Raw genomic sequence first — 25,300 nt, 5'->3', positions numbered from 1 at the left:
ATCTGGCTACGCCTTTTCGCGAACCCCAGGCGCCATCGTTGATTTTCAGTGATCCATTCGTGTCTATTTTTTGCCTTGTACGTCTAGAGTACCTAGATATAATCCAGGGACGTTAGCCGCAACGTTTTCTTAGCATTACGTCATTCGTATTGCATTGGTGTAGTATAGGGTTACGATATGTCATAACGTTTCGAACGATTTGAGGATCGGGGCCTAGATTTTCGAAGCTCTCTTGGCGAAGTCGTAAGTGCTCTATATTAACATTAACGTAAGTGCTCTGTATTAACATTAACGTACGACCATCTTAGCGCTAAGAGCTTCGAAAATGTAGTCCCGGGGCCCTTACTGGTTGGTATTCTTTCATGGCGCGATATTGATTTTGTTAGGAATGAGATACATTGATACAATGACTGATGTATGAATGATGTTCTTTTGTTCCCTAGCTGGAGAATACACCCTGTACTGTAGGGTAACGGCCGCTGCAGCACTGGGTGCCAGTTGGGGGACATTCACAGTCTACGAACCATCGGGTACACAGAGATTTACTTACTTGGAACCGGGCTAGCGTTAGTCTTCAGTAAACCATACTTGTCTTAAGGGGCGACTAAGAGGATCGGGAGGTCAGGCTTGCTGATTTGGTCGACACATGTCGATTGCTTAGATCGATGCACATGATATTGATCACTGGATTGTCTGGTTCAGACTCAGTTATTTACAGACCGCAGATACATATCTGGAATATTGCTGAATGTGGCGTAAAACAACAAATAAATCCCAAATAAAACTTACCTGGACGTAATTGATTAAACAAAATTACGATATAATCTAAATTGTACAATGTTCCTTGATTTTAGCTTTGATTATTTTATGATAGTGGTAAGGTTTGGTCGCGTATATTTATTTATCTTCGTTAGTCCTTCATCTGACCCCGAGACACATTAGGCAGGAGTAGTAACTGTTGCTTTTGACTATCTGGCGACACAACGCAACACAACACAAACATGCACCATGGACATCTTTTCCAACTGTTGACGTTTGTATTCAGATGCAGGGGTGTATACATACATGGTTCGGTGAACAAAATATAAATTTATATACTCCCCATCAAACGTTTAGACTTACTTGTGTAAATATAGCCACTTACTTCAGTCAGCTGTTCTAAACTAAATTTCCAATATATTCCACACTGGTTAAAGGAACTGTTTACACATGAATTGATGTATTGTAAAACAACTTCGTTTCGTTGAAACATGTATTGTCATTTTTTAAAAAATAAATAGTGAAACTCAGTGCTCTCTTGTAAATTAAGAATAGATTTTCATGATCTTAGAGTTAATCATGCACGTAAATCTAAAAGGGATTTGTCCGACCTAAGTGAATCCATTTGTAAAAACTGTAATTTAGGGGATATTGAGAATGAATTTCATATAATGTTTGTATGTACAGTTTACTCATTGTACTCCCATTTATCTCACTGCATGTTACAGATAAACATACATTGTCCAATCTTATAAATTCTAGAAATATTGATGTTATTAAAACGACCGCAATGTATTTAAAACATGTTTTAATGCAAGATATGTAAAGCATACCACGTGAGCATAAAATGCATCTGTATTTGTACTGTTGGCGTCAAGGCCCTAAATACTGAATAAACTGATTCTGAAATCTGAATCTGAAATCTGAAACTCAAATGAAAATTGGCGAATTCTTTACAAAACTTTACACCAAAACGCAACTGTTCACATGCACCATACCTGCACATGCTTTTCAGCAATTTGATACATGATCCTCATGCATTCCATCTGCATAAGGTTTGCAGTTGGTTCCCCAAAGTTAGTGGAGAAATTCAGCTTCGATGTAACCATATACATAGACATAACATGTTGTTAGAGCTTTCGTATGTCTAAACGTTTGATGTGGACGATATAAAACGCTCTTACATGTTAATTAAACTTTGCCTCGAAAGCATCAATTTTTTAAAATTTGCTCGAACGTAGTTTCACTGTTCTCATATATCCATGACTGCGGTTTAAGAAACCAACTAAGCTACGTTAGAAACAACCAAACACAATGTATACCATCTATTCCCATATTGGAGAAGCCAGCCAACCATCATTCCTCAACATCCGGGTTAGGACTGGTCCTCAGCCCATGCTTGTCGTGAGAGGCGACTAATGGGAACAAAAAAACCCCAAAAAGCCCCCAAAAAACCAAAAAAAACCCAAAACAACAACAACAAAAAAACAACAACAAAAAACAACAAACAAACAAACACCTCCACCCACCCCAACTAAACACAAATGTTACTGTTTCAGAGGCTACTGGCAACCCGACGTGTGTCATTACTGGACCTACCTCGATTGATACGTGCACTGATTTACTTATGCACGGGGTCAGCAGTAGAGGAGGGGGAGTCTATGGCTTGTTCTACACATGGACCATTTCTCCCAGCACAAATGTGGCATTTAGTAAGTAACATGTCTTCTTAACCTACAAGGCGTTGTTACGGATACCCTCCTTTGTGTATGTGTCAACCCCATATATTGAGTCCCCCGTCGTGGTATTGCAGAATTATTGTTAAAACGGCGTAAAACTAAACTCATTCACTCTTTGTTGTGAAAGCCAAATGTAATTATGGGGTGATGCAGAACCTTTCATGTCGCTGACGTCATTCAGTTGCACCTTCACAACCATTCATGTATTTGATCAGACACTCCTGGATATGGTACAAAATTAACTTGGACTCGCGAAGATCCCGGTTAGAATATTGGCCTTCGAGGAGCAATGTGCTTGTCGTAAGAGGCGACTAACGGGATTGGGTGGTCAGGCTAGCAGATCTGGTTGGTAACGTCACTTCCTAATTGCATATTAGATCGATGTCCAGTGAAGACAATCACTGGTTTTGTCTGTACAAGACACGATCATTTACAAAGTTGTGGAGTTAAACAAAGAAACAAACGAACGAACAAGATTTAATTGCGTTTTATTGTGAAATTGTTAATTACTAAAATTCAGTATAAGTAAATAACTTTATAACTTTCAAAATACATACGCAAGTAAAAGAACCTCTATGACTTTGATTCCAGCTGAACCCCTAGATGGCTATGCTAGCTGGACCGGCCTCGAGGCTGGTACTTCGTACACTGTGGCTCTGAGGGTGTGTACAATATTCGACATATGCTCAACGTGTCAGGAAACAGTGACGAAGTCCTCGGCCTATCCTCCCGAAGTCAGCATTGAGACGGTGGTGGACCTCGCCAGTGCTCCGGCCAACACAGAGTAAGGGAGATTGTAAAAAATATTTTGGTACACCTGTGAAGGGTATTTCAAAATCTGATGCACCAGATTGCAGTAGCCTCATTAAAATACTTTTAGTTCGAATAGACTGGGAGAACTGGTATGCAACGTCATTTTACTTTTATTTCAGATTTGAATTGTTCGGACTAGCCTGGCCCTCCATCTGCCCGGGAGCCCCAACCGAGAGCGAGTTGGACTACAGGTGGACGTTCAGTAACACCCCTGGGTTGACCATCAACGCAGACAGGCAGGATGACCAAGTCTATCAAGTCAGGGCGAGAGACTTTCCGCGTATGTGGTAGTCACAATTCAGATACACCGGTGCAAGCTTTGCACGATACGACACACGATTGATTTGTTTAGGTTGCGATTCATAGGGAGACAAATATCTTGTTTGAGTGTTTTAGAAGTTTGGATGTACAATACTGAACAAACTTTATGGGTAACGCCTTCTGTACAGGTTCGATCACAGGCAAACTGTAGCATAGAGAAACTGTAGCATAGGGGCCACGCAGCATAGGGAATTTGACACGTCTTGCTATATGCGAGCGAAGCGAGCAAAGGTTGGCAACGTACCTCCATCGCTTCGGATCGAAAAATATTTTTCATGTCAAAATATAATATCGCCACCATCAAAGGTACAGTCCCATTTCCTCAGTTGCCTGTGCTCTCAGATTATCTACCCCATGTTTAATAATTACTCACGTGAAATAAGTTTTATTGAACATTTTAAGCGCCACCCGTGGTATTCAGATCGTTCTTCGCCTCCATTAACCCTGCTTACTTCCGGTTGAACGGAATGACGGTAACAAGAATAAGCAGAAATTAAAAAGAAATACCATATTGCCTAATTTATCATGAACCTGTTGGAGTTTATTTGTCATTTCAGTCGTCGCTATTGTTAGAATTTACATAACATTACTTCTGCATAAAAACACTTCAGGGGTAATGGGCGAATTAAGAAGGGGAGGTAATTGTAAGTATTCCATATGGAACAATACCCTCCCATTCCTTCACTCCGTTCAACCGGAAGCTGGAAGGGGTGGATGGAGGCGAAGAACGGTCTGATATACCACGAGTTGCGCTTAGAATGTTGAATAAAAATATTTCACGCAAGTAATTGTTCAACATGGGGGCGGAAATGAGAGAGCACAATCCAGTGAAGAAATTGGTATATTCTTTTGATGGTGGCGAGATTTTAGTTTGAAATGAAAAATATTTTTCGAACCGAAGCGGGGATAGTACGTTGCCAACCTATGCTGGTAACTGGTGATTTTCTCTATGCTGCGCAACCCACTCCCGTTAGTTTGCCTGTGGTTAGATACAGGTTCTTGTGTCGTTGTCAAGCAGGAATGTTCATTATGAGGAAGAGACTTATACTGAATGTAACAAATAAAACAACATATCCAATTGAGCAGACAAAGATCAGGGCACGGAAGACAGATGTATGTGGAGGAAAAGTTTGAAAAAAGAGAAAGTACAATAAATTTACAGGATTAAAGATTAAAGCATTGTGAGGTCATGGGCAGAGTTAACAGTTAGCCTTACTGTTCAGTTCAGCCCCTGATGACTGGGCTAGGATAAGCCCCGAAACGTCTTGAAAATAAACTCAAGAAGTTGGTATCCATTAACTTTGTCCTCTATTGCTACGTCAACTCCTAAATGCCTTTGAAGAATTACAATAGATTTGTCTTGGAGTGCATCCTAAGCGGGTGGAATGACGTGCCCTTGCTATCGGTGGACTCTTCCCTTTGTATAATCACTGGCGTCATGTGTATACTGCTTCATCATCACCACCACAATCAATCATTCCATCGATCGACCGATAAATCGATCAATCAATCGATGAGTGGTCATCAATCATTAGTGATGGATAGTGATCATCATCACCGTCATCACGTGCTACAACGTCTGTAGAAAGTGTGTTAACAGCCACATGAAATAATCAGCAACACATCTATTAACTCAAAAAGGTCGAGCATAGTAACATTTTGCAGAATGAGGACTATATTTTATAGATATATACAACTGCTTTATTCTGTACAGACGACGCTTCGACATATATTCCAGCATCATTTTCAAGCAAGGATAGTAACATTTTAATAACATGTTTACAATTCTTTCTCAAATCCGTTTTGAAAGTGGGCACATTTTGTGCTCGGCACTGTATATATTTCCAAACTCATGGAGATCAGATGATGTATATGGTGTACTGATCTATTAACGTAGTTCTTGTACACAGAGACCATTCCAACTGCTTTATATCATCTGACACATTGCAGCTGGACACACCATCACGGTAACCTTGACGGTCTCCCTCGCATCGAACTCCTCCGTGTCCGCATCTCGTGAATTGACAATCGTGGTAGCCAGCAGTGACCTGGAAGTGTTTATTGATGGTACGTACGACGGTTTTAAGATTGTTATTACCGCGCTAGCAAATAATGCATCTTTAAATGTCAGCTGTCCATGACAACCAGTGTCTGATATGATGAAGAGTTACTCACTGTGAGCATATTACGTCTGTACCAACACGGCTTTCTTTTGAAATGAGTGTGAATTACACAAGCTTTGATGACTCGGAAATAGAAAATGACCTGCGTCAGATCCTGTATTCTTGATATCTATATATGTTATGGCCGTCACGTATTAACACGTTAAGGACCAGGCACACTTCTTTCTTGCAGCTGTTCTTGTTGACCAGAATATTAAGGTATTCAGGTCTACGTTTCATCCCATAACGGATGTGAATTTGTCGCTGTAGGTGGCGAAGAACGCACGGCAAGTGTAAACAGTGGACCACAGGTGTTCGATGGCTCATATACGACGGACCCGGATGATCCGACAGCTACGATCGCGTACTCGTGGTCAGCACCTGGGAGCGACAGCAGTGTAAGTACCACGAAATGATCACAAACGCTTGGGGTGGGTTCTTTAGCAAACCATGCTTGTCCCGTGACCAACGGAATCTGGTGATCAGACTTGGTTGACACAAGTCATAGTATCCCATTTGATGTTGATCACTGGATTATGTGGTCAAGACTCGATTATTTACAGGCCACCGCCGAAGAGGGGGAGTGAGGGAATATTGCTGAGTACGGCGTTAAAGAACAAACAAATAGACAAACAAACCGTATCGCAGGCTTTGTATTGCCAATACGGTTTGAGCAGGCGGTTGATCTTGTTGAAAGGCAGAACATATATTGCTTGACTGATACGGACCGCAGAAGGAACGTTCATTTAAGGACTCCAGTGAAACATGGCAAACTGAGAGACGTGCCACCTGATATATACTCTTCAAAAAGTATGGGATAATGAACGTTTAGTTTGGATGAGAAGTGTAAACGTTAACAAACGTTTCAAGGACAGACATCTTATGAACACATCACCATTTCCCTCTATTACCACCCCTAAAGACAGCACATGGTATGCACGTGCAGAGCGCAGGAGCCCCATATACGTGCATGGGGTCCCATTCTTGATTTTGACGTTTTTTCAAGAAGGTCGAGAAATCACTTAGAACATTAATTTTGACACTGATCTTGCATCACACATTTGTTAGTGTTTGTTTCTAGTCGTTTGTTTTAAAATGAAAATCGTATACATGCAAATTACATGCCATATACCAACCATCTTTCAAAAGCGACTACATTACAAATAACTATGGTTGTAAGGAAGTGCAAAACATTCAATAATATCATATCAACACTGACTCCGATAAACCTACTAAATACTTTTAATCATAAATACAAATAATGTCATTGAAGTTCCATTACTTTTTTAAAGAGTATATATGAAACATGATGCACGGTAAAACAGTATGTAAGTGAAATGGGGAAAACATATGCTTGTCTTTGACAATCCTGGATTGCAGTTTTGCGTGACTGGATCCTGTTTCGCTATCTTAGCACTAAGGTGATCGTAACTATCGTAATCTTAAGATAGTCGTTGTGCTCCAATTGCTTTGCTCAAAGCGATCACTGCGGTACAACTGTCGTAAGCCTATGTTAAAGTATGTAAGTTACGATCACCTTAGCCTTACGACTGTCATCAGCACACACCGAAGTATGAGAGTTGTGATTACCTTAGCGCTACCGTTTTTTGTGTGTCCTGGATTATTTGACGCAGACCAAAATGTGAACCTTGCAGTTTTCAGTTATAAGGGGGTATTTTCGTTACATGCTACTTCGAAAGGGAAAAATTGTTCTGTTTTCAGGGAAACAGTATTGGCTCTTGTATTGAAGCCAGTGAATCAACAAACGGCTCGCGACTGTCAATAGACCCGTCCTTGTTCTCGGCGGGGACACAATGTACAGTAACGCTCACTGCAACTGCAGGCGCTAAAACCGGCTCAGTGAGTGTCACCTTTGACATCGTGAGCGGAACTTCACCAGTGGTACGTATGTTTCACTTTCTCAGATTTTCACCTGATGGCGATCAAGAAACCATTTAACTGATACTGTCGCAGACGTCTGTGCTCCTCAGCTTAGGATATCATCAAGTAACAATAAAACAAAAGTCGCGATGTAAGATAAGACTGGAGATGTTAAAAGTCAAGAACCTGACTTACACTTACAGGACCGCTGGTTGACAAATAAGCTTAATTATCTTATCAAAGGTATAACCGTTGTTTAGTGACCAAGGGTAGTGAAATCCACGCTCTGACAAAACAATTGTTGAGTCTTTAGCCCGACGCGCGGACGTCAAAGAAAGCAGATAGCACTGAATGGTTTCTCTGGCGTCCGTGCGCCGGGTGCATGCCAAGGTAAGGAAAATCTACTATCGAGTGAGTTTAGTTTTAGCAATATTCAGCCATTGGACGTATGTAGGGAACTAAACCCAGCTCTCTTTGTTCCATTAGGTGCCATTGCGTTCTTGCAACAAATTGGGAAAACGCACAAATAAATGATGACTTGTTTCTTAAACAATGTTTTTATTTTTGTGACAAAATTATGCAATTTTTAGGGGAGTTGGTCTCTTTTTGCACTCCGCGTTGGTTTGATTCTTTCACGTCTATTTTCGTGTCATATTGCAATTAATCGTAATCATTTGGTCTCAAACGGACTGTGGTGTACTTTTTTATATATCAAGTCATTTATCAGCGCAAGGGTAATAATTTTATATTATGTCATTTTGTATGCCCTCTGCAGTGTTTTGCAACGAACAATCGACCAAAGGTGCGGCCAGGTGACCGGACATTGGTTGTGGTCACTTGCACGTCGTCGGCAGCCATCAGCGACACGGTGTGGTCAAGCGAGTCACGTGGGGGTAAATACAACACATGGGGCTTAGGACTGTCGGTGTCGGTGTGGCAGGTTGGGACAGAGTAAGAGGGTGTAAAGTGGGTAGTGACGAGATGGGGTGGACAGTCAGAGGGTGTGGAGCGGCTAGGACGTGACAGGGTGAGACAAAGAGAGTGTGGAGCGGCTAGGACATGTTTGGATTGGGAAAGAGTAACAGGGTGTGGAGAGACTTAGGGCAGGATGGGGTGGGGCAGAGTAAGAAGTTGTGGAGTAGGAAGGGATAGAGTGGGGTTCGGCAAGAGGTGTACAGCGAGGTCTTACAGGATAGCATGACTAACGAGGGAAAGGACTTGATAAGAATCTGTAGATAAGGTAGTGTGGATCAGGACGGCAGGACAGTTTAAGGTGGTCTAGAGTGGTGTTTACGGGATAGTTAGAGTGGATAGAGACGGGATAGTTGGTGTAGACCAAGTTAGAACGGATAAAGAGTAATTCGTTAGTGGAGACTTATTACTTTGGATAAGCTTGACTGGAGACTCATTATAGTTTATTTACCTTCCCTTCAGATGTCAAGGCTCTGAACTTAGACGCAGCTATAGATGACCAGTACACTGACGCACTGCCTGACAACACATACATGATGTTCCTGGTTGTCGGAAAAGGTACCTGACATATCTATATTTTATAATCCAGTGTTTCAACAGTGAATGCGCACCATACACAACGTAAAGTGTGAAAAATAAACGATCCTGTTTAAAGGTTTCAAATGTTGATTTGATACCAGTATGTATTTTGAAACATTAAATTAATGATTTTGGTTGAAAGCAAGATCCAGTTTAGTCTTAAACGTCATAACAGTATCAGATGAATGACCCATGGTCAGTTGGGACCCAACTGATGGACTCAAATGAAGGGCAAAAGTGGTTGAAATGGTTGATCTACTTACAGACGTTATTGAAGGCGGTAATAAGTACAATCTACAGGCTACAATAACGGATGTGAATGGCGGTCAAACCAAGACAACGGTTATCCTGAATGTAATTAAGGGTCTATCAGGCGGCAAGCTCAAGTGTCCATCCTCTTACACCGAGCTCAGTAAGGTACGTTGCTATCCTCACTTTCTGTACTTCAAAGAAGACACATGCCCGACTGATATGTGTTGAAGACTGTGTCAATTACAACCCGCACTAGTCGTGTGGATCCGTGAAGATCCGGGTTGAAATTGGTCTTTAGTAACCCAGGTCTGTCGCCCGTGAAGATCCGGGTTGGCTTTGTTTTCAGCAGCCTTGCTCGTCGTAAGAGGCGGCTAACGGGATCGCTCGCTGATTTGGTAGACACGCGTCATTGTATCCCAGATGCGTAGATCGATGCTCATGATGATGATCACTAGGTTGTCTGGTTCAGACTCTACTAGTTTCAGGTTCAGATAATTATTTGGATATTCTGTTGGTGACGTTAGAGCTGGATGTACTAGTCGTTTGACACCAGGTGTCATTTTAAATGATTTGATATTGAATATGCTAGCTGTCAGTTTCACATGATAGATAAGGTGTTTCAAATTCTATTCCTGTTAACTAAACAGTATATCAGAGGCTGCGGATTTAGTGTGTTGGTTATATCTGTACATATTTACGTTTATATCACGGCGCGTAGCCAAATGCCACGGTGTGTAAAGGTCACGCGAAAGACACGTGCACAATTTGCTTAGTTCTCTGTCTCTGGGTTTGTTTTTGTAGATATCAATTACGACTAGGAAGGTGGCCGGTGAGGGTGGACTGACGTACATGCTGTTGGTTCAGACCTCCCCCGGCCAATACATGGGATTGTCACAGAAACAGAGCACAGGGGATTTCAGCGTCATTGGACCCCGTGCCTACACCGGTGCAGGGAATATCTTCCATGTTGAGGTGAGGAGTTAAATTTCACAATTTCATCTGCCTGAAAAAAAAAACGTTTACGATTATTGCTCGTGGGGATCATTTTCTTTAGCCGCCTGTACAGTGACCTTGACCTCGTGATGAGGTCATGCTTTACAGCTACCTTCACCTGATATGATGACTGCAAGAAGGACAGATCGAGATTGTTCGTTTCACAAGAACAAAGATTTGTTGTTTAAGGCGTTTGGTGGATGGCATCATGATACGTATTCACATCTAAAGTGTCACATGTGACCTTGTCTTTCAGAGGTGAAAAGTGCTGCTCATCGCTGCTCATTGGGTCTTGATTCCCAGTCTAGATACAATGTGTGAACCCCACTTCTGGAATCTCGTGATTCATTATTGCTTGAACGTTGCTAAATGCGGCATAAAACCTTACTCACCAACCTCCTAAATGTGTTCATAGGCACCCACGAATATGAGCAATGTAACTTCCAAAACCCTTCCGATTTTTCTGGATTTTCCAAACTCTTCGGTTTGACTGACGCTTCAGCGGTCATAAACTCAGCTCTCTTTAGTCTACATGAATGAAGTCACATTGCCAAACTGTTCCAAAGTGACGATTACACCGTAATGTTCTCCGTCCGACGAAAGGCATGTCAAACGGCCAAGGAAGTGACTTAAAGAGCACATGAAGGGACTATTTTGGTGTTCAGTCTTTGTACCTGTATGTGTTGGTGACGGAGGCATCGAACGACCAAGGTACATTCAAATTTTCGCGAACACTTGGTGTCATCATTTAATAATAATTCATAAACACATATAACATAAACTTAAGATAATCGGAATCTCTCCAGCTGATTCTGCTTTTTGCAGAAATCGTATTCTATCACATTTACTTATCAAAGTCTGTATATTCTTTTCCTAATTCCTGGTTTTCGGGAGACATGGAGCAGAACATTGTATTTTGTGAAGGGAGATAATATTACACGGACTGAAGAGACCACCCGCTTGCAAAATTGCAAACTGATAGAGAAAGTGTGATGAAAGGTTGCTGAAGAGTGTTTGTCAGTCGGGTAGCATTTATCTCATTGTTTTATTTCTAGGTTTGCATGGTAGGCGAGAACGGGCTGTGCAAGACACTGAGTTGCGTGGTGCCGACTGTGAACTCTGTCTCGGGGACCGACGCAGTGGTTGCGGAAATAAAGGCTGAGATCAATCGATTAAAGTCGCAAAGTGAGGACATGGCCATTTTGTCTCGGGGAAATATGTAGAATATGCGCCTTCAGCAACCCATGCTTGCCATAAAAGGCGACTATGCTTGTCGTAAGAGGCGACTAACGGGATCGGATGGTCAGACTAGCTGACTTGGTTGACACATGTCATCGGTTCCCAATTGTGCAGATCGATGCTCATGTTGTTGGTCACTGGATTATCTGGTCCAGACTCGATTATTTACAGACCAACAATTTATGGAAAAATTTCTGCCAATATGCAATTGTTGACCGCTCTTCAGAGCTGAGCTGACTGTAATAGGATGAATGAACATATTATCTGTATCCCTCAGTGTTTAACCGATCAATCTGGAAAATAATTGTATCACGATTAACATTCTCACGCCATTAATTCCGTTCTTTAGTTGCCTGATATTTAAGTGAAGTATCGTTTTGATACATTACTCTCACACAATGCAGATCTACAGGTTATTACATTTAATTTGAGATATTTGTTATGAGAAAAATGATGGACACATACTCCACTATTGGCCTCTTTTTTAGGTGACGTCACTATTTCCGTCTCTAACTAATTGCAATATTTGATTTTATATGCCTAATTTAGAGTCGTCCAGAAGAAGCCTAGGAAGTATATTTAGGGCATTTAGGATGCGAGTGGGCTAGTCCTCTGAGACACCGCAAGTTGCTGTTGAGAGTTGCGTCCCTTGCAAACACAAGCATCCTGTGATTCGGGGTTTGATTCCGCTTTTGGTCCGATATTACATCTACGTGTATGGCCCTGTTCGTTGATTTGACCAAACTGATATTGTCTAATGCATGCCCCTACTATAACAATACTGAACAGCGGCTCAAGTTCTTATATACAAGACATAAACATGACCGTTTTCTTTTGGGAGATTTTTATTGAGAAAATTGTATTTCTTTTGTTGTTTAGTATAGAATATTTTTCTATCCGTTCCCGAACCCATCTCCTCGATCTGGGCCCATTTTCTGGAAACAAACGCTGAGTTATGACTGAAGTTTTACTGAAATTTGAGAAAATGCAGGAAAATGCATTTCACGTAATGAACTTAATCGGTTGAAGATTTGTGTAAAGACTTAATTTGGGCTTGGCTGATAATCATCACGTAATGAAAACGGCAGCAGATACAAGTTGACCTTTTCTCGCCTTTGTAGGCCGGTCCATGGAAGCCGCGGTTCTTCTGGGTACGCTTTACGGGAAGACGGCGGAGAGCTCCCTACCAGCAGACCTTGTATCCTTGGTCAGTGACATTGCCACCAAGAGGACTATGAACGACGCATCCGCAAGCACTTTCTTCGACATCCTGACCTCAGTCCCACCACAGGCGTTCACAGCTGCTGAATTTGATACTCTCGCGTCTCAGATAGGGAAAGTCGCCGACTACTTCATCAGCAATGACGTCAGAGTTCCTGAACGTTACCTTGCTCGCCTGAATGCCTGGATCTCGCATGCTAAGGCTGCAGGTGCTTCCAGTACTGGGATCGCGGCAGTAGAGGCCAAAGCTGATTTAGCGGCAACCAGTGGCATTGAATATGGAAACTCGGCCACCTATGACCTAACGTCATCTCGACTGAGCGTCGTCAATGACATACCCGGGGACGATTTGAAGGTCAAGGACGGAAGCAACAACGATGTGAAGATAAGCTTCGGCGAAAGTGTCAGATCAAAGTAAGAGTTATTTTGATGACAAGCCATCTATCCACCTTCTCTGCAAACTGGCAAAGTATGACGTGTGTTTATTTAATTTTAATGACTACCATGGGAGCCATACTGAAACTGTCTCTTTTGGCGATCCGCATTTATGATATGACATCACCTTTGTAGTACATATCATACATCAGAAAGTCAGTACATTGCGGAATTCAATTTTACAGACGGTAATGGTTTATGAAATGATTTGACAAGATATACTCTTTAAAAAAAGTAGGGGAACTGTACTTTCAAGATATGTTAAGTCTCTGGTTTGACCACTTACACATGGCAGTGGGGAGATCTAGTGGTTGAAACCTCTGCTCGATGCCTCATTTGTGCACAATGTGTAAATCCAAGTCCTGGTGTACCCGCCATGAAATTGCTGAATATTGCTAAGACCGGCGTAAAACAACATTGTATTAATCTGCAGCATACAATAATGTGTCCTTTGATCCTCTCCAATGAAGTCCGACATTCAGTTTGAAAAAAAAACACATTGGTCAGTAGTAAGACGATGGACTGACAAGAAAACAATTCTCTGTCGTATGCTCAGTTGAATACTTCAAAACTGTAATAAGAATTACCCATGTTGACAAGTCCTGTAGTCTCTCGTATTGTAGCGTTAAGATAGTCGTAAGTGCCACATATTAGCATAACTTACGACTATCTTAGCGCTAAGAGAGCTTAAAAAATCTGGGCCCCACTATGTGTATCAGGTTGGCTATTCCCGGGGTAGAATAGACCTTCAGCAACCCATGCATGTACCCGTGAAGGTCCCAGGGTAGAATAGGCCTTCAGCAACCCATGCATGTACCCGTGAAGATCCCGGGGTAGAACAGGCCTTCAGCAACCCATGCATGTACCCGTGAAGGTCCCGGGGTAGAATAGGCCTTCTGCAACCCATGCATGTACCCGTGAAGGTCCCAGGGTAGAATAGGCCTTCAGCAACCCATGCATGTACCCGTGATGGTCCCGGGGTAGAACAGGCCTTCAGCAACCCATGCTTGCCATAAAGGCGACTATTCTTGTCGTAAGAGGCGACTAACGGGATCGGGTGGTCAGGCTCGCTGACTTGGTTGACACATGTCATCGGTTCCCAATTGCGTAGATCGATGCTCATGTTGTTGGTCACTGGATTGTCTGGTCCAGACTCGATTATTCACAGACCGCCGCCATATAGCTGGAATATTGCTGAGTTCAGCGTAAAACTAAACTCACTCACTCACTCACTCAGCTTGACTATAACGGTGACGTGTTTATCTGCAGGCTTGGCTACAAGAACGTGGTGATTAAGGTCACCTCCTTCAAAACTACTCCACCAACTGTCACCCAGTCGTCCTCAGCTATAGCACCAATCATTGACATTTCCTTCGTGGACCCGTCTACGAGTGAGTAACAGCATCAGTGGCTGCAGTTAGGTGCAGTCGTGACAGTACTAGCAACTGCAGTATTTGCGTCAATAGGCGCAACCGTAACACTAACAGCAAGTGAAGTGTTGGTGTCATTAGGTGCAACCGTAAGAGTACCAGCAAGTGCGGTATTGGTGTCATTAGATGCAATCGTGACAGTTTTATGACCGCGATAGTTGTATAGACTAGGGTGAACATTTCAGTGTAGTTTGGATACAATGACATGCATCAGGTGCGTTCACCCGAATAAACTCTGTCATGTTTAGAGATGCTTCTATAGCAGCATGCATAGTAGTATTCTAAACACAGTTCAGCTTGCTTGGATGCAGTAATCATAACGATAGTGGTGGTGTATTTAGTAGTAGTAGTAGTAGTAGTAGTAGTAGTATTTATTTATTACAGGATATTTATATAGCACACATATCCATGGGTCTAGTGCTTGCTCAAGGCGCTGGTATATGGTTCCCTCGATAATTGTATGTCAGTTTCAAAGTCACATCGTATTATCAATCCCAACTCCCTGGGGACTATACAACTCTTGCTGCCACTGGGCGCACCGAGTTTTGTTGTGGCACTCTCATCCTAACAAGGTACCCAATTCACAACTGGGTGGACTGGGACACATAGTCACAGTACTTTGTCCACGTTTACTGAACATTGCTGTACCCGCAACTAGGTGTATGCACGTGTTCATGTCACCACCATCTGGTCATATACCAACGGATTCGTGGGTTTTTTTAAGTACACAGGGTTGTGTACCTCAATCTCGCTGGATCACTTGTCTGGCACTTTAACCAGCTCGCCCACCGCGCCCCAGTAGTAGTAGTAGTAGTAGTAGTAGTAGTAGTAGTAGTAGTAGTAGTAGTCGTCGTCGTCGTCGTCGTCGTCGTCGTCGTCGTGGTAGTATTAGTATTAGTATTAGTAGTAATACTGGTAGTAGTAGTTGTAGTAGTAGAAATGAATACCTCTATTTTGTTGCCGTGCACTTTGATCCATAAAGTTTCAGCCCGCTAACTGAGCTCGTATGCTGGATCACCATCACCATCACTTGCACACACTGAGATCATAAATTACCTTCCGCGATATACCATTACAAACACAGTATAAAGTCCCAGTTGTATACTTTCAGATGAAGAGAAGTCGGTCACAGGACTGCAGAAGCCAGCGTCAATCACCTTGGCCTTGAACTCGGACCAAGTCAACCAGGGACAGGTGGCGCAATGCGTCTTCTTGGATACCGCTACTAACACGTGGTCATTTGAGGGTGTTGCTACATCACTCCAGACCGGGACTGAGGTGGAGTGCAAGACAGCCCATTTCACCACTTACACTGTCATACATGCATACCAAGGTACGTTTGGGCGCATGAAGCATTATACATCAAATAAACGGCATGAATCGATGTATGCTAAATACTTGATCTACATATGAAGACCAAATTCGGAATCATTATAAACTTAACTAATGAATTACAAACACACACGAAAGCATGAGTCAATGTACATTAAATGGATGACACGAACGAACTGATCAAAATCTAAACAAAAACAATTCTGCCAGAAATGTCTACAGAGATGCATTTTCAGAGCCAATTTGTGAGCTTATTAACACGTGAACACACTTGCACATGAACGTTTTGGGTTCATTTCCTCGAGATCTTTCCATTGGTATAAAATATGTCTTTGTAGCTTGCTCCCTAATGTGCGTCAAGACACGCTGGCCATTCCTAAGTTGTCCACCCGGCCATATTATATATATTAAGGTAAAAACCTAATCACAAAGACCATCACATGAATTATGTCTTCTAGCCTAGGATTTAAGGTGCAATATTTACAACATGGAGATTTGTTTATTTGTATTATTACATCCTCACAGCCTTCAACGACGACCACAACGTCGGTATGATTGTCGGGGTCGTCCTAGGCATCATCATCCTCATGATCGTCATCATCCTCGTCGTCGTCTTCATATTCTACAAATGTACACGGAACAAGGTCCTTGACATTTCCAGGTAACATTCCGACTTGATCCATAAAAATAATAATGGTAACTTCCCTCTGCGGCACTTGTCTTCGTCACAAATCATTGACTTCATAGGCCACAGAGGGAAATTGGGTAGAGGTTATGTGCCACAGAGATATATGCAGTCGGTTTAAATGAAAGAGACCACTCAGAGACGCACAAAACGACCATAGGCCGCAGCGGGACGTTTCAGCAGGGTCAGTTAAAGTCTCATAGGCTGTAGAGGGAAATGCCACAGAGGTACTGAAACATAAGTAATGTAATGCAGGATGTTGTTTGGGACAGTTCGAATATAGTACTATTTCGGACAGTCGCTGTAAGGAGTTGCGTCCCTTTAGGTGCGTCATAATCTTCTGATTTATGGGTTCAAATCCCGATTCACCAGCACCATACACATACTCGTGGGTACCATAAAATTGGTCAAATGTCTTAAACCAGCATCACTTCGACTTTTCCTCCCTCCGTCATTAAGATGGGACAAATGGTATTCAGTGCCTCTTTGAACAACTCACTGAGTCTAGTTCAAGACATCGTTTTGACTGTAATGAACATGACTCTCATATCAAAGTCACTGCAGTCATGGAGTTACCACACCTATTAACAGTCTATCCATTAACGTAACAACTACAGTCATGGAGCTGACACACCTATTAACTGTCTATCAATTAACGTAAGAACGTTTCATTCTTTGCCATCCATGTCAGGATGGTCTAAAGTTCCTTTCTTAAGATTCATTCTTTTCAGTGCTCATCTTGACAGATACCTTTGCATATTACAGGGCCAGCTCAAGGATGAACAACACCGCCAGAAGGAACTCGAGGCCCCAATCTAGAGTTCACACTAGTCACGATTCACCCCACCGTTTAGTGGACTCCCCTAGTGACAAGCGTCCCGGATCAGGAGACGGGCTCAAGCGGCACATTAACTAACCGAGACATAGGACGTGGTTAGTGGGCAAACAATTAGTACTCATCCATAGACACAGCACTGAAAGTCTCACATTCTTTATGTTTTTGGTAGCCAACAAAGATTATTAGGTTCTGAAATCTTTACCTTAAATCACAATGTATTGCGTGAACAACGAATCCTTGTTCGCTGTCCATGGCGCCACACAGTTCGTTATGTAGAGTTGCGTCCCTTGAGCACAACCGGAACTTGTGATCTTTTCTTCGAAAACCGGTTTTCGCGGTGAAGTAGGTTTGCTCTCTAAGCTAAATATTAGAGATTTAATGCAGTTTGGGCATTATGTCCACTTACTTCTGCTTGCTGTGAATACTGTTCAAAACAGCTTAAAACTCAAACCACTCACTCAGTTTAATTTTAAAAGACTTTGACAAGGGGTAGGATTCTGCTTTAGCATCTACTGATTTTAATTATACGACGTTGGGACTTGCAAAGCTGAATTTACATTTATGCACGAAGGCACAGGTAAACATTTGAGCTCATAATTGAAATTGTTCTTTCTGTTTCTCGTAGGCTGTTGTGAAAGAGTCCCGTAAGGTTTGTGATACACTATAGTATTGATACTTGTTTAGTAACAAGTCGTTTAATAAGCATTCCGCAGACAGTTCGCTTTTTACACATTAACATCGCGTATTATTTTTTTATATTGCTTCATTGATTTGTGAAATGTTTTTACCAATTAAATTAAAAATTCTATATAAACGAGTCTCAAAAGACGATGTGAAACACACACAAAATTGATGACAGAAACATTTGATTGAAAACACGAAGACATCGAATGAAAAATATGAACACGCGACGTTCGTGTGTGAAAATCATATAATATCGGTCATTGTATATTGATCTCAGTGGTCTTTATTTATATGTTGGGTTGTTGTCAAATGTGGTTGAATGATACCTTATACAATATCTGTGATATTTTCTGTACAGAATATTTCTTTATGCATCTATTATCAGGTACCGTCCAATGTACAATGTAGCCTATTTTTATATAACTGTCAGCTCCCTGTGAATTTTCAATTAGATAATAATTATAATTATGCAGTTTAAAGCCTAGTACCAATTATCATTCGTGTAACTTTAATAAAATACAAAGTAAACGCATTTACTGAATTGAGTTGTCCATCAGTGCCTTTGTGAAAAATATATGTGATATAAATACATGCAAATGTTTGTATAAATAGCTGTTCGGATATTTAAAAACGATACCTGTATATATCACTGAGTATTTCGTATTAAAACATTGTATCAATAAATTTGTCTATTTTTCAATGGAGAATATCAGTCGATCGACAGCATGAGCAACACAACAACATCTACACAAGTAGCTAAGCCGCTCCTCATAGGTTCATGAAGACCAATTCTAGCCCGGATGTTCACGGGTCGCGTGATGATTGTAAGACCTGAGGTGTTTCTAAATGCAGGTGTGGAGATAGCTCCGGTACTGGGCGGTCAGAAAGACAAAATACACGTCATTCTTAGACAAAATCATTGCGTTTTTATTCACAGAAGTTGCAACAGGAACGATGACAACAAAATAAATAATTCAAACAAACATTTATATCACAGACTCGGTTGTGACTTGTCAATAACTACAAGATAGATGCATGTACCAAACGAGTGCACTGAACTTATTATAAATTTAAAACAAGCTCGCGCCCATATGGGTCGGATTACAGGAAATACAACTAACCATGGAGGTTATAAACTTTTGCAGTTGTTTTTAAATTGATACAAATTACGTTCTTAACATTTCTAAATGACAGTTTGGTGAATTTGGGCTTGATTCTCATAAAAAAATAAATCATTCAAGACAATTCATGAAAAAGACAATTCATGAATTATCTTGTTCATGAACAAGACAATTCATGAACAAGATAATTCATGAACAAGACAATTCATGAAAAAGATAATTCATGAACAAGACAATTCATGAACAAGACAATTCATGAACAAGATAATCATGCTACAAACTAATGAAAAATGAAATGAAAACAGAAGCCACAAATAACATTGTTTTCCTTGAAAACATATGAGGGAACATGTCAGTGCCAATTCGGCGCTCCCTTTCTCACTGATAGATTAAGACTTTGGATAATATTGTCTTGAGTAAATGTTTCATCAGCCGGATCCTGCATATTGTGGTCACGGACAACCGATAAACTTGAATAGGAGCGTTTAGTGTTTCTTGGATAGGTCTGCCTCGACAAAAGGGTGGTGTTTCACAAAGCGATCGCAGCGCTAAATGGACCGTAGAACCCATACTTACGAAAGTCGTAGTTCTAAGACCGCTTTGTGAAATGGGGTCCAGGGTCCCACTCTACGAAACGTTCACAGCGCTACGAGATTCTAAAGCCTATGATAAACTATAGAGTTACGACGGGTCGTAAAGAAAGAGACGATTTGTGTCGTATAATTACGAGCTGTCGTTACTAAAGCGTTTATCCCAGGAATAGGTATGAAATAGTGGTACTAATGCTTAGTGTATGGGGCGCCAGGTTCGCTAGGAGAATTAACGGAAGTCAATACCTTTGATGAAAGGACATCACTCTATGAATGTCTGATTCCACTGAAGAGACAATAGGTGAATGATGTAACCTGTATCGAGTTAACATTACCCCGAAGAGTCAATATCCGAGGTGTTTGCAATCACATGCTGCATGGTTGGTACTGTCCAAACAATCACAGTTAGAAAGGGTAGCAATCATATGAATGATGTATTGCCAAGAGTATTTACACACATTAAATGTACATTAAATGTAAAAAATATCTGCAGATCTTTCACAACAACAAAGAAAATAATTTGTTAACAGCATGCAAGTGAAAATGACTAGAGTGAATTATGGCTAAACCATTGGGTAAGTGAGATTGTGAGTAAGTAAGATTTTTTTTCCGTTACAAATATTTTCAACCGCTGTTATTAGAAATGCATATGCGGGAATAAACACCTACTGCTACTTGACGTTTAAATCACAAATGAAAAAAATCCCCGTATAATGAATATTCATTATTGAGATTTAGAACGTCACCACGCAATTTCATTTTTGACTTCTGTCTGAAAGTATTGATTATCGGTACAATCTGGTATTGCGTGTGCATAACAAAGCCAAAATGCGGCTACGTGTCAGTGGGTTGTACTGTACAAAACCACCAAAACCACGCCTGAACTATTATGTAAGACGGTTTCAACACTCAGTTGTCGTATCAGTCGGCTGTTACATTCCTTGATTTTCAACTGATGAGTGTTTTCATCTTCCAGCACTCTTCTTTCTTCTTTCATTCTTTCATAATCTCGGAATCAAACCCACTACACCACAAATCGAAACCATACCTCTCGTCTTTACATATATATATAAACTGAACAGCGCAAGGAACGCAAGTTTCGAAGAGAAGAAATCTCATGAAAGTTGAGCGTTTATGTTTACGTCTGAAAAACTTGACGAAATGCCAGAGTGGTGTTTCTTTTGTTGTTCAGTATACGAACGATTGATAGGACAACAGTAGGTATTGACTTCCGTGGCTGTTAGCAGAAGCGGAATACATATAACAAGTTATACATTAATCAACCAGTATGACATCATTTGGACGGCATTATATATAATGAATATTTACATGGAAAATGTGCATTACTTTCCAGTATATGTCAACATATTTTCTTAATACTATAATGTATTATAAAATCACAGAAAACTTTCAGTCTAGTATCACCACTTTGCTTAATTCAATGGTCATTAAAAAGTGCTCTCCTGTATGAAAATATGAAAAAAGGTCAGTCGCTGCTGCAAAAAGACGTCTTCATTCACGTTAATGCAGCACATGTCGCTACACCTTAGACAGGAGATGTTTTGTTAATGCTTCGGTTTACACAGCAGTAAACAGGGTACCCGGTAAGACGAGGTCATTGCCATAGTCCAGCGTCTTTTCAGACGACCTGGGATGAACTAGTATTCTCCTAGGGCAGCTGAGAATGGATGAAGTTTTCTCTGATTTACAGACCTGAGTAATGATGCTAGAACTTGCATGACCCTGTAACCTGACATTTTAACCTAAAGCACATGTTGATATCACTATCACACACGATCAATATGTAAACTACGTTTTGTTCCACTTGCAGCCTGTGGAAAGGTGTAATTCATTCTGATCTGTTGATAAAATGACTTATCCTGTTGTCAAATATGTTCTTTTTATGAAATATTTTACAAATAAGAGTTAATTACAGTTACAAAATTTAGAAAAAGAAATATCCTGGGCCCTTATTCCCGAAACGTTCGTAGTCCAAAGGATTATTAATCTAAGTTAATGTGAGGTTACGAACGTTTCGGGAATAGCTTGCCAGATCTACAGTTGACTACAACATGTGCTACAGTTTTCATAAATATTTACACTTGACCACAGAAGACAGAAGAGGAATCCAAAGATAATGCATATGCAATGTGTCAGGTTAATATCACCTAGTTACTACGACTATATACACTTGCGTCTTGCCCGGTTAGCGCAGGAAGTTCTGATTCGACTGCAACTACCCATTTCATATGATCGATCCAGCATGATCACTGAAGTAGGTGTGTTCTTATTTCCTCATCCCCTCAACTGAACCAGGGAGAGGTCAGTCGGAAATACATACTAAGTAAAATATATACACCCCACTCCCTCCCTCCCCCAACCCGACAAAAGACTTTAAAATGATATAGAAACATTAACATAAATAAATAAATAAATAAATAAATAAATAAATAAATAAATAAATAAATAAATAAATAAATAAATTGATTGAATTGAATGTATAAATTATCATATATTTTATTTCCATTGATATTTTGGTCTGTAAATCAATTTAAAATGTACCTCAGCGATCAGTTCTAGATATTTCTGCCGCTATTTTGCCTCTCGCCGAATGACAGCTGTTCCGGTGGATAAATCGGGACTGGTTATTCCTGGATAACTCCAAAGGAATCCTTTCAAAGCTCAGTGAGGCGCAACAGTGAAATAAGACTAGTCTGAGAGACAGTCCCCTGTCACATTTCATTGAGATATATCCAAAAAGGAAACCATTTTATAAAATGCAATTTATAATTCAACATCGGCATAGTTATACCAGGGCATTTTGAAGATAGCCTCCATCGCTCTTCATTAAGAGAATGATTTAAAGAAACGTGCAATATGAGTTTAGTTCTAAAAGTAACACCATACTACCTCTACACAGCGAATATTTCGTCATATTCTTAATTTTATGTACAAGGAGGGTTTGAATACAGTCCACTTCGTTGTAGATAAACATCATTGAACATAATGCATTATGGTACCTTGGTGCTATGGAAACGTCTAGGTGTGTATAAAACAAAGTACTCGCTATTATATACTGGGCTAAAGTAGACGGGGATCTTTTCACAGAAAATTGAATCACAGTTTCGTAACAATATTCCCCAAATAGTCACTCTTTACTATAACAATGCAACCCTATGGCGGATCCAGACGGGGATTATTTATGCCGTCAAACTGTTGGTATTTGATCCTTAAACAGTTCTAAACATCAGTTTGCTGGCTGTATGTGTTTCTGGACAAAGTTGACAGTTTCAAATAATTTCAAGTTTCACAGAACACAGACAGTAGAAATGAAAATTTGTTTATATCTCAAACCCACCGTAAATGTATGTGAGGACATACGACCAGGCTGAAAGGCCTTAAAATAGTTAAACGGGTGCTTCCACTTGGGCACCTTGGCATCAAGCCAACATACCGGTAACCATGACGTCACATAAATACGAATCAGAAATTTTACCCTATTGATCAAAGATCCGATTCATGAATTTGTTTCAATTCATTTCTATAAATATAAAAAAGCATTTTGTTAAAATATAAAACTCCCGCAAATACACATTGCATCACGAATAGAATGTACGAACGTAGAGATGCACTATGTTTACATCCAAATACACGTATTAATTGAGAATAACCAACCAAAGTATTTGAGCAAGAACCTGACAGGCGGGTGAGGCGTCACTGATGACGTCACTGATGACGTCACTCAGGGCTCCGCACGTAGTGGTGGAGAAATGGCCTCAACAATGTTCACCTTGTTCTTCTTGTTGACAGCGAGGGCAATGACGATAGCGACACCGACTATGACACACATTGCAATGATTCCACCGAACACGATTCCAACAATCAAACCTGTTTGATTTCTTGAGGATGCTGTTGTTGCTGGAAAGGATAAAAATGGACGATCCATTACTATTTGTATTTTTTTAAAGACGTGTTTAGCTATGTTTCAGAAACATAACATGATGATGAGTGAGCGAGTGAGTCAATGAGTGAGTGAGTGAATATTACACCGCTTTTAGCAATATTCCAGCAATATCATGGCGAGTGACACATAGATACATTCTATCCACGTGGAGACTCAAACTCGGCCCACCGGGGTGACGCTTTAACTACATGACAAACGCAACGCCCAAACATTCATGAACTCATACACAACAAACAACGTCACCGACTGACGTGCTTGTGTTTTGGATAGGTGCTATGTTGGTGCCGAACACCTTGGAGCATTACAATTTGCTCGATTCAAAACCATGCTCAAAATATTGTTTGTAGCAGACATAAGACGAACCCAGTTATACTTTTAATCATCGAGAGACCATTGATCTTTAATTTGGAGAAATACCTTTTTTCGAAAGTCACAAATCTCCCACAAGGATGAGTGAATGAAAGTATGAAAGGACTCTCAACGGCTGAATGAAGCAACAGAATAAAATTTCAAAGGAAGGACGAATGAAAAAATGGTCTTGAAAAATGCTTACGCTCTCCAAAGGTTGCAAAACCAGTAAGATGGTCACTGGTACAGGTGACTGAGGTCGTGGACTGGGCGGTTACCGACACCCCATCTGTTTCCCATCTTGCGCTCAGCGTGTTCCAGTATTTGCAGCTCTGGGTCGACCCAGACTGAGGCCGCGTCACGACAAAGGTCAAGACCACTGGGGCGCTTAGTCCAGTGATGCTGGATAACGGAACTCCTGGAACGAAATAGGAGCATTGAAATAAAAATATGTATTTGCAGGTTCCAGTTTTGCAAAAAGTACATTTTACAAAATCGATTTGATGGGGACAACAAAGCATAAATGCAACTTAATGATGAAGTGAGTGAGTTTACTTTTAAGCCGCCCTCAGCAATATTCCAGCTATATGGCGGCGGTCTGTAAATAATCGCGTGTGGACCAGACAATCCAGTGACCAACAACACGAGCATCGATCTACGCAACTGCGAACCGATGACACGTGTCAACCAAGTCAGCCAGTCTGACTACAGGATCCCGTTAGTCGCCTCTTAAGACAAGCATTGTCCCCTTTTATGACAAGCATGGGTTGCTGAAGGTCTATTCTACCCCGGGACCTTCACGGATCTTATGATGAAGGAACGAATGGGAAGTGAACGTGGTTTTAGTAATATTGGAGCAATATCATGGCGAGGACAACTGAAACTGGGTTCGAGAATTGTGTCCATGTGGAGAATCGAACCCGGGTCTTATCGGAAGGATGA

General features: G+C 41.0%; 1 protein-coding gene and 1 pseudogene across 1 annotated transcript in view; one reads left to right on the top strand and one right to left on the bottom strand.

Annotated features, from left to right (window-relative positions):
- The window catches only part of LOC137260881 (fibrillin-2-like), a 63,068-nt pseudogene extending 44,148 nt beyond the window's left edge, over positions 1-18,920 (top strand).
- A 3,658-nt stretch (positions 18,921-22,578) lies between these two features.
- Positions 22,579-25,300, bottom strand: part of LOC137260880 (pneumococcal serine-rich repeat protein-like) — a 51,855-nt gene continuing 49,133 nt past the window's right edge. Inside the window, exons 25-26 of the mRNA XM_067798427.1 lie at positions 24,564-24,776; positions 22,579-23,964 (exon numbers count right to left, since the gene is read on the bottom strand). Coding sequence (XP_067654528.1) covers positions 23,789-23,964; positions 24,564-24,776 — 389 coding nt within the window. The 3' untranslated portion in view covers positions 22,579-23,788. The remainder of the gene's footprint in view (positions 23,965-24,563; positions 24,777-25,300) is intronic.

This window comes from Haliotis asinina, chromosome 14 (genome assembly GCF_037392515.1).
Source record: "Haliotis asinina isolate JCU_RB_2024 chromosome 14, JCU_Hal_asi_v2, whole genome shotgun sequence".
NCBI classification, from domain to species: domain Eukaryota; kingdom Metazoa; phylum Mollusca; class Gastropoda; order Lepetellida; family Haliotidae; genus Haliotis; species Haliotis asinina.
Note: the sequence above shows the minus strand (reverse complement) of the source record. Positions and strands in the feature narration are given on the sequence as shown.